Source organism: Carcharhinus amblyrhynchos, chromosome 9, assembly GCF_965287045.1.
Source record: "Carcharhinus amblyrhynchos chromosome 9, sCarAmb.v2.hapA, whole genome shotgun sequence".
NCBI classification, from domain to species: Eukaryota; Metazoa; Chordata; class Chondrichthyes; order Carcharhiniformes; family Carcharhinidae; genus Carcharhinus; species Carcharhinus amblyrhynchos.
Window position 1 is genome coordinate 30,639,986 of NC_137332.1, and position 11,597 is coordinate 30,651,582.

General features: G+C 41.7%; 1 protein-coding gene across 1 annotated transcript; it reads right to left on the bottom strand.

Annotated features, from left to right (window-relative positions):
* Positions 1 to 609: 609 nt before the first annotated feature.
* On the bottom strand, positions 610 to 4,477 carry klf17 (Kruppel like factor 17). The gene is made up of 3 exons (XM_080195390.1): positions 4,186 to 4,477; positions 2,226 to 3,279; positions 610 to 1,780 (listed from the first exon to the last, which is right to left on the bottom strand). The coding sequence occupies exons 1-3, from the start codon at positions 4,270 to 4,272 to the stop codon at positions 1,605 to 1,607; spliced, it is 1,317 nt and encodes a 438-aa protein (XP_080051516.1). The 5' UTR covers positions 4,273 to 4,477; the 3' UTR covers positions 610 to 1,604.
* Between the last annotated feature and the right edge of the window lie 7,120 nt (positions 4,478 to 11,597).

Sequence of the window (11,597 nt, forward strand, 5' to 3'; positions counted from 1 at the left end):
CGCCAAAATCTTTCACCACGAACCTCAACCAGGTCACTAAGACATTAATCCCTGTCTAGCAGCTTACGAGGAAGAAATTGGACAGTGTCTGGGGAAAAAGGAGATTTATAATAGTACTAGCTCTCTCAAGACTTCAGCTTCTCGTTCCTTTCCGTCATACCTCCCTCCCATTGAACCGTTCAAATTAGTCCTGTTAAACAATGGAGGGAATCACCTCTACGTGGTCTACTTGGAGTGGGTAATAGTGACATTTTCATACTGTGTTGAGATCCCGTTCACTGCCATAGTGGCGGATTCGGGACATGTATCTCGGCACTGAAATCTGTTCAAGGTCACCGGTGCATCTAAATATTGAAATGGGAACTTGTAGTGGTCAGAACCATTCAATTCACACACACACACACACACATATATATATATATATATATGAATATTTCCATAAACGGCGAGTGGTGTTTGATGTTTTGGAGTTGACTGTGGAAGTGGTCCAGGTACTGTTCTGAAACAAATGGCCCTGGAGCGAATATTGAAGAAATCAATCACCACGTGGAGCAAACCGTTTGAGATTATTTTATCTCCTTCATCAAAACAAATGATCGCAACAACAAATGTGTTTTTAATACTTTATTCATTATACATATAATCAAAAAAAAACACGAATATAAAGGATGCATTGGGAGGTTCACGGTAAATGATGTCTTAATCGCTAGATCACAAAAAAACCCTCCCCATCAATAAAACAGCAGTTAGTTCCAGTGTTTAGATAGCTCGGTGTTTAACATTAGAACCCCGATTACAATGGAAACAAAAAAATATTGCACTTTGAACACTTCTTTCAACACCATCTGCATAGAACACGTCCTTTTCAGTTTACGTGAAGACAATGAAGTGAGTCATACTTTGAGAACTTTTATTTTTTTATGTGGCTGTATTTACGTTAGAAAGTTTTTCAAGTATTTTTTTTAAAGAATGAGCTTTTCTCTTTATACAATGCAAACTAGACAAAACAAAAATAGAGAAAATGAAAAGAGGTCAACAACTTCATCCAAGGCAGTACCTGGTCTATTTTATCATGAAAACGTTTAGTGCCAGTTTGAACCAACGCCCACTGTATTCAAACAAAAAAGAACAGAATTCAAAACAAGTGTATTTTCATTTAGCTTTTGTTAAGTGAGTGTCCGTATAGCGAATAAGCTTAATGTACAAAACGATTCTGCAACAGTACAAGCTTGGATTTAAAGTATATGTTTTGCTTCATTTAGTTATGCTTGCGAATTCAGTTTTAACCCAAACAATATAGGCTTTATATACATTGAATGTACAACTGGGTCCGGCCCTGTTTCTTTTGGCATAAAGCCTCCCCCACCTATCCCCCTCCAATTGAGTTTATTGTCTTCCCGTTGTAATACTTTTGTTTTATCTCTGGAAGACATATCAGGGGACAAGAGGTTCTCTCTCTCTCTCTTTAAATACTGAGTAATAATTTAGTGCTACTTTTTTTTAAAAAGATCCTTTATATACATAAATTAGTCATTACCCAGTATCAAAATATTGTAAATAATTTGATCTGTATAAATAGTGTGCCCAAGTTTGCCCTCACTCCTTTACATGTGTCTTTTCATGTGTAAGGCGAGGTGGTCGGATCTGGAGAACGCCCTCTCGCACAGGTGACACTGGAAGGGACGGTGACCGGTGTGTTTGCGGTAGTGGCGAGTTAACTCGTCGGATCGAGCGAATTTCCAGCCACAGCCTTCCCAGTTACAGTGGTAAGGCTTCTCACCTGGAGAGACAGGGGGGAGAAAATGAAAAGAGAACATTAGTTGGGGGTGAAAATGAAACGATAAACCCTAATTGGGGACCCAATTTCCTAAACGTTTTAAAATTACTCTGCAATTATGAAGGAATAAAAGTTTATTTTATTCCTTCATAAGCTATTTGTGTGTCACGTTGTATCTGCTCGATAAATACTTTCATAGAGCACCCCGAGCGTGCCTGCTTATCTTTCCACGCAGTTGATAGTCTATCAGGCACTTGTTCTGTTCGATACTGTGCACACATGATTAAGTTGGGGAAACTACGTTGAAAGATATCTCATTGAGACTTAAACCTGTTTTTTTTTCTCTCTCTTGCAGTTACATTTCAAATAGCTTTTTAAAATCTTTCTAAGAACCTCGAAGTGCCTGGGGGTGGGGCGAGAAAGTTAACTCCTGTTTGTAGTTACTCACCCGTGTGAGTCCTCATGTGCGCCTTGAGGTGGGAACTCTTAGTGTACATCTTGCCGCAGCCCGGGAACTCGCAGTTATGAGTGGCCGTGCGCTTCCTCGCCCACGACCTTCGGCCCCTCTTGGGCTTACTGTCATCCGGGACGCCCACCGGCGGGTAGAAGTCGAGGAGAGGCGAAGACGGCGGGGTCAGCATCATCCCGTGCACGCCCGCGGAGACCTTCAGGGGCTCCCGGTACACGTTGAACTGTCCGTGAAACTGTGGCGGCACTTGGTGCCCGTAGTGGTGGGGTGGGTAGGCGCCCACGATCTGGTACTGCTGTGGCACGGGCATGTGCGTGCGGCGGTGCATTTCTGGCATTGCCTGGCAATCCTTGCCCACGATTTGGCCCGAGGGCATTGAAGGGGCCACCCTGTGATGCCCAAAGCTGTGGCGGTGCAGTTGAGGCTGTTGGTGGTGCATTTGGGGCAGACTGGGTTTCTGGTCCATCATTGAGCCCATGCATTCTGAGGGAGATCCTGCCAGCATACAGGACTGGCCTGATTGAGGCTCTCTCTTGATTTTATGCCCCAAGTGGTGGATGTGCTCCATAGGGATGACCCTAGGCAGAGCAGCGTTGCCCATGTTGGGAGATCTCAGCTCTGTATATTCTGTACTCTCCATGGCAGACTTGATGCCAAAGTCCTGAGTCAGCTCGCAACCGCCGGAAAAGTTGCTTGGCAAGTCCGGGGTGAGCAATTCAGCCACCAGGCTCTGGTTGGGGCTGCCGCCGAAACTGTTCCCATAATTGTTGGAGGGAGGGTAGGAGCCGTCGCTGTCATACACGGTGCTACAACTCTCCGGGGTCTCGGGCAGAGGGTAGGCTGAATGGTGCCCTGCCCCGCTCCTGTTCTCCGAACCCATGGTGTTGGACAAAATAAACTCCAAATCCACGAATTTCCCCAACTCGTCCTCTTCTTTTTTGACAGCAGGGCTTTCGAGTGAGTTGAACGCGGCGTTGTTGACCGGTCTTATCTGGTAGCCACACTTGGAGACTGGCTCTTCAACCTTCCATCTCTGTGCGAACGAAAACCAAGTTAAGAGAATCAGCGAGGAGGTTTTTTTTTAAAAAAAAATCTAGGGCTGTGCTACAAAGAGCTCTTCCACTTAATGTTCTTTAAGGAAACCTCCCGGTGTTATTTGATGCACCGATCTCACCAAACCAGCTCAACCAGTTTGGACTGCTTCAAAGAGCTGTTCTTTATATACTTACTTGCGCAGTCAATTCTACAATGAATGTCACAGAGCCACCTGATTCCTGCTCTCCCTCCCAGCCAATCTACTTCATTCCTTATTCTCATTTACTTCAATACTCACAGGCTGATGCTAAAATATTTCGTTCCCTTGTTTTTAAACGCAGTGCATCTTTAAGGAATGGAAACAATCTGTTCTTGCAGCCCTTGTCCCAATCATTCCTCCGGAAAGATTTCTGTTTGCAGTGACGGATTTCAGAATTTGCCACATCAACGCTCCCACAACTGACAGTGAGAGGGAGATACTACCCAGTGACTTAAACTTTATTGCTGCACGTTCGCCCAATTAGTCCTTGCACAAAAGATAAAGATTCAACTGTGCTTAGAAGGTGGAAACAGGACGAGGTATATACACTGCTTTAATGGCGAAAGGTGTGACGTTTTAGAAGCCCGCAGCGAGCGATATTTAGTCTCAATAAATTTACTACAAATGTAGCGATGCACACGCCGCAAATGAGTAAAAGTTGACAGGTTGGCAGGTGGTGGAGGATATTAGTAGTTGAAACCAATCTGGCTTTAGCACCAAATACAAAGAACGCGACCCACGGAAGAAAGTCTAAGAAACTCGATGCCACTAAAGTGAATTGAAAATAAGACTTCCAAATGAGCTAGAGGAACGTAAGACACCTTTTCACACCGAAGTGCGAATAAAGCGCTTTGAAATACTTACATTGATGATCTCAGTTTGTTTCTGGACCAACATCTCATGACTGGCAAAGGTAGCAATTGAAGGAAGCATGGTGTCAGCCAGGGCCATTGCTCCTTCCTTGCCTGACGACTGTCTTCACAACAAGTGGCAAGTGATCGGAATAAACTGCCTCCTGGTTCTTAATTCCAAGGTGTAAGCTGTTTCAGGTTGTGAGTGTGTGCAATGAACTTTCTGTCGGAGTAATCAGTTCAGAACTGTTTCCCCAACTCTAGGAGTGCGGCTTGTTAATACTCTATCCTGTGCTTGATTGGCTGTCAAACTCATCTATATTAATGAGCGTGGTGAATGGGTAATTAAGAATCATCCAATCTCGCGTGGCCAACTCCAAAAAAAGAAACTTCTTCTGACAATCTGAAATCTAACTGGTGGGATTCAGGCTCATGAATATGAAGTAGTGGATTTGGTGGGCGGTGAGATGTGACCACAATCGCTGCTATGCTGGTTGCAGGGTCCACATTGGTGCATGTGGAGTTAAAGCTGTTTGTTTTCGTTTTTTTTTAAATAAAGTCAGAACTTCGTCCAATGGTGTCGCTAATGTCACAGAAAGAGAGGCGAACAGCAACGCTGACGCGATCTAAATTTAGTGTCGGTATAAAAAGGGGGCTTTTGGGGGAAGCGGCGAAGGAGTCCATCCCAGAAACACTATTGCCTTGTTCCAGGCTTAGTGAAACCGCTGGAGCCGCCGCAAAAACCAAATACCAGTTTCTCCTGGAGTCAGTTTCTGTATGGGGCCCGCAGGTGAAATTCCAATAACTTTTCATGACAATCTCTTCAAACATCCTCAAAACAGATCTCAGCAAGCAGCCGAAACCTAGTGCCTTGATGCAAGCACCAGTATTTTCTAAAAAATCAAGATCTAATTCGATCCACTATTATTTTCATTATATTTTAATACCACCTCACCCCACCACTCAGGAGCAGAAGGTCAAACAAGTGACAATATCGAACTTTTTAAACATTTCATGAAATAGCTATATTCGCGCGATAGTGCGGGGTTAGCTTCCAGACTACCGAACTAAACTTCTAACTTTTATTGTGGGACTGATTTCAGTGCGGGTGGAGATCCACCTCCGGCATATTGTTCATATCGTGTTGAATGCACTCGCACAAATACAGCCACATAACCTTCACACTCTGTCTCACACACATTCTCAAACATTCTCACACATTCTCACACACACATTCTCAAACATCCTCACACTCACACACATTCTCAAACATTCTCACACACACATTCTCAAACATCCTCACACTCACACACATTCTCAAACATTCTCACACACACATTCTCAAACATCCTCATTCACACACATTCTCAAACATCCTCATTCACACACATTCTCAAACATTCTCACACTCACATACATTCTCAAACATTGTCACACATTCTCACACACATTCACGCACACACATTCTCAAATATTGTCAAACATCACACATTCTCAAACATCCTGTCACACACATTCTCACACCTAGGTTCTCAAACATTCTCACACACACATTCTCAAAAATTCTCTCACATAGACACATTCACACACACATTCACACACACACATTCTCAAACATTCTCTCTCACACACACTCACATTCTCAAACATTCCCTCACACACACACATTCACACACACACACATTCACACACACACATTCTCAAACATTCTCAAACATTTCCTCACACACACATTCACACACTCACACATTCTCAAACATACCCTCACACACACATTCACACACACACACATTCTCAAACATTCCCTCACACACACACATTCACACACTCACACATTCTCAAACATTCCCTCACACACACATTCACACACACACATTCTCAAATATTCCCTCACACACACATTCACACACACATTCTCAAACATTCCCTCACACACACATTCACACACACACATTCTCAAACATTCCCTCACACACACATTCACACAGACACATTCTCAAACATTCACACACACACATTCACACACACATTCTCAAACATTCCCTCACACACACATTCACACACACACATTCTCAAACATTCCCTCACACACACATTCACACACACATTCTCAAACATTTCCTCGCACACACACATTCATACACACACATTCTCAAACATTCCCTCACACACACATTCACACAGACACATTCTCAAACATTCACACACACACATTCTCAAACATTCCCTCACACACACACACATTCACACACACACATTCTCAAACATTCCCACACACACACATTCACACACTCACACATTCTCAAACATTCCCTCACACACACATTCACACACACACATTCTCAAATATTCTCACACACACATTCACACACACATTCTCAAACATTCCCTCGCACACACACATTCACACACACACATTCTCAAACATTCCCTCACACACACATTCTCAAACATTCTCTCACGCACACTTTCAAACACACTCTCGAACATTCTCTCATACACACACGTTCTGAAACATTCTCACATACACACATTCTGAAACATTCTCACACACGTTCACACACACATTCTCAAACATTCTCACATACATTCACACCACACATTCTGAAACATTCTCACACATTCACACACACACATTCTCAAACATTCCCTCACACATACACATTCACACACACATTCTCAAACATTCTCTCACGCACACTTTCAAACACACTCTCAAACATTCTCTCATACACACACGTTCTGAAACATTCTCACATACGCACATTCTGAAACATTCTCACGCACGTTCACACACACATTCTCAAACATTCTCACACACATTCACACCACACATTCTCAAACATTCTCACACATTCACACACACACATTCTCAAACATTCTCACACACATTCACACACACACACATTCTCAAAAAACGTTCTTACACTCATTCACACATACGCACTCTCACACACACATTGTCACACACACATCCTCAAATATTCACACACACACATTTACACACACGCACACATTCTCAAATATTCTCACACATACACACATTCTCATACATAAACATTCTCACACACACGCACATTCTCAAACATTTTCACACACATTCTTAAACATTCTCACATTCACACACATTCTCTCTCTCACACACACACATACATTCACACACATATTCTCAAACGTTCTCTCACACACATTCTCAAACATTCTCACACACACACATTCACACAGACACATTCTCAAACATTCTCATGTAAGTTTTCAAACATTCTCACACACGCATTCTCAAACATTTTCTCTCACACACACATTCTCAAACATTCTCACACTTGTGCGCACGTTCTCAAACATTCTCACACAAATTCTCAAAGTGTCTCTCTCACACACACCCAGATATTCTCACACCCAAACATTCTCACACTCACACACATCTCCTCACACATAGACATTCACAAACATTCCCTCACACGCATATATTCCCTCATACACACACATTCCCCATTCGCGCACGTACATTCTCTCTCACACACACAACTTCCCCCCGCTCCCCCCCCCCCCGCACGCACACCTGTAGCAGGAACAGAAGGCAACACGTTTTTCCAGAAATCACGGTTGCAGTGTACACCCTTCTGACAATGTAAGTTGTGTCCACTCCGTTTACATGGTTAATACGAACGATCATACAAAAAGTGCCTTCTAAGATTTCTGCCCTCTAAACCCTTTTTTCTGGCGTATTTCGTTTGTTGGAGATATTCCGAACACTAGGGAGAGAGTCCCAGTCAGGAGGATTGCTTACATTCATGTCCAGCGTCATGTTCGATTAAGTAGAACTTACAAATCAACGTGTTGTATTAAGTAATATATTTGTGTTATTTTGTACTCCAAGTTAACAAGGAAAATACATATCTCGCGTTATCACAGTCAAACGAAAATAACAACATATGGTCATTATTTCCACGTGTTCATTCTGGAGAATATCTTGAGAATTTGAAATTGTATTAATTCTTCACAGAATAGAGACAGAAAATCGCAGTGAAGTTTGCAAAGCGAATACACAGAGTCTTCCCGGAAGGATAACGCTAACTTGAACAGGTCTATTGTTATTTCATGTATTTACCGTGTAACGGGATGGGTGGAAGGCACAGTGTTGGAATTAATGGCAGCAATCAAAGCAGCCCAGAAGCAAAGTAAATAAATAAACCGAGAGGGTAAAAAGATACATTCAGTAAAAAGGACAAAGCCTTTTTCAACAGGGTACCTTGGGAGGGCAAGTGACAATTATTCTGATAGTGATAGCTTGAAAGGGTTTCACAAAGATCCAACCGCAGAACAATGTTCCTCCGAATTCGCAGTTGCATTCAATGTGGCAAATAAGAAGTCAAGTGTATTGGTGAGATCTGTCTTAGAAATGTTTTGACTTTCCACAGGTTAGAGCAGGTTAACTCTTGCAACACATGAACAATGTCGCGGGGTTCACTAAAAGTGCTGTGCCCCGCTCACATTTTAATTATAATTCGTTCCATCTATGTTACCAATTAGGTATTAATTTCAACATCTGCCCTTCCCACACCTGTCTTAAAGAGAAATATTCTTTGAAGAAATTCGTCAGAGCTACGAATTTTAGGAAGTCCATTTCAAAATAAAATCTATTTGTTGTGATAAAAATAACCCAAGTGTTTTTTTTATATAAAAAGAATGCTACAAACTGGCGAGCAATTAAGTGTTTGTTGTGCTTGTTACTTGGTGTCTTTGTTAGGTCAGTACAATGCATATTCTCTGTCAGTGCAATGCAGTTTAGCACTGGGGTACCGTTTGCCCTCATGATATTTTGAGGTACCTGAGTCAATATATATTCGCTGACTTCTAAAGATTTGCCTCGACATCTCTTCCGATACCGCAAGTTGCAACAAACGTGACAATTTTAATATCCCCAGTGCTCTCAGTTGAAGTCCAGGTGAAGCCACATACAATGACTTATGGATTGAGAAAGGGAATCGGCAGTATATTTTTCTTCAGGGGGTAGCTTTCTGCAGATCTAAATTCGAAACTTTCGAGGTAACTTAGAGGTTGTACTTTGCCCACTAACTGGAAACCATGGGAAATCTTGACAGGGGATTGAAACTGACTTACGGAATGAATCAAATCAGATGTTCACTCCAAATGGAAATCACAATTCTTTTATGTCAATTCCTCGGCCCACCCCATTTGAAAATGTGCAATTTTCGTTTACAGTGTAAGAAAATCCTTCAGTTCACTTAGTACGAGACAGACATATTTCAAAACGAGTAAACACAAATTATTTGACGCATGTTATTGCCATTTGATGTATATATAATTTGGACGGGCTCAATCACCACCCACCCACCCCCTCCTCAATTTAAGGCTGACAATAAGGATTCTATAGATAAATAAATATCGTAGAACAAAAAAGGCTTGATTTTTTTCAACAGTTGTCAAATTTGGTACAGTAATTTAATCTTCAATCATGCAACAAAGATATCTGACACGTGTAACACGAGGACTAGGATCATTGACTACACTAAACACAGACACACACACAGAAACAGAACCACTCACCCAAACACCCTAACGCAGATTAACACTCCAACACAGAAACACACAAACAGCTCAACATATACACACACAACGCCCCCCCCCCCCCAACACACACACATACACTGAAAACACATTAGCACTGGAATACGCACACATAAACACACACACACACACACACACACACATTTACACACATACGGAAATATACATTGAAACCCAGACTCAAACACAGACTCAAACACAGAAACACATACACAATCACACTGCAACAAGGAGGCACACAAACACACTGCAACACACAGGCTAAAGAACATACATACACAAGACAGAGACACAGAAACACACACACACACACACACACACACACGAAGTCCAGAAGTTAATGCCTGCTCTCAAAAATCATTCTCTTCTATTATTTTGTGCTGGATGAATGGAAAACGTGTTAGCTGTTTTGTCAGCTCGGGTATGGTGGTGATAGTGGAGAATGGATGGAGAGAGGGTGTGTGTGTGTGTGTGTGTGTGTGTGTTGGGGGTTCTAACTAAACCGGTATCTGCATTGGTGCTCACCTTAATACTGTAGATACGATAAGCCAAGAAATTACAATTATTAGATCAAATATGAGACCTAAAACTCTGACATTGAAACAGCCGAACTCCAATCCGATAATAAAGTTTCTTTAAAATGTGATTATTTTCATTATTTGCTTTGTATTTTTATTTGATCTGCTCTGCTCTGAGTTCATTCTTGTAACTGTAATATGGAGAAATCGAAAATGCAAAGAAGTGACTCTTAGCCTTGAAGTAATTTATCCTTATCTGGGATTTGACAGTTCCCGAAGTGGACCCATTGAATCTTATCAGGGTAAGAGTTGAAGATGAGAACCAGGCTGTAAAAGCTTGCTAACGTTGAAAATACTCTGTGGACGGGAAACTCGACAGAAAAACAAAATTAAGTAATTTGGTCAATTCGAATGAGCGAAGTTGGATTCTGATTCGACTTGGATGTGTATCTGAATGATCCCAGGATTTGAATGATAAATAAAGCCCGTTTATTATTGGACTGAAAGCGCGGATTATATTTCAAATCTGTAGAACACGACGATTTTAAAAACTATATTATAATGACTTTGGAATGAAGTGCGTAAACAAGTTCTTGTTTAACTTTTGTTTAAGTGTATTCTTTAATGTTGTACATTTAAACAAGGTTCAGTAAACCTAGAACTAAGGTATACATAAAATTCGTTTGTTAAGATATTTACAGTCCTCTGATCACTGACCGGGCAGTCAATATAGTAAATGTTTATTTAATTAATAGATTTCATGTACAGTTAGTCAAATAAAGATGCTGTTTGTAAATAAAACTATAGTTTGAATGTTCATTTCCAAACCGGGGCCTGATGGTAAATAACAGGCGTCAGTACATATTTGATACAGTTACAATAATATGCAGTCTTTTATTTGCATTTATTGCTGTCGACTGCTGCGAGAGGCGAAAGCACGTTAGCTTTCTGAACTTGTGTGAGGGAGATCTGAGAGTTCCGCCAAAAAGCTGCGTTGTGGTCGGGGTTCCTCGCCTTCTCTTCTCTTTATATACCCCTGTTATTTTTAACCTAACTACGCAAATCATAATCAGAATGCGGCATTGTTTCGCTCCGGGACCAGAAGGAAATGGGAATGTTGCGAGTTTCCTGATGGAGTTTGGGCTTCGGCGTGTCACAGAGACAGTGACAAGGAGAGAGAGAGAAGGAAGTTGGCTGCAATCCAGTTTCAACTTTCACTCGGTCCAAAAAAAAGCACAAAACCATGGTAGGGTAGAGACAGCATAATCTGCATGTTTCTGTTAACACTGCCTGTTTCAAATCTAACAGCAACAGC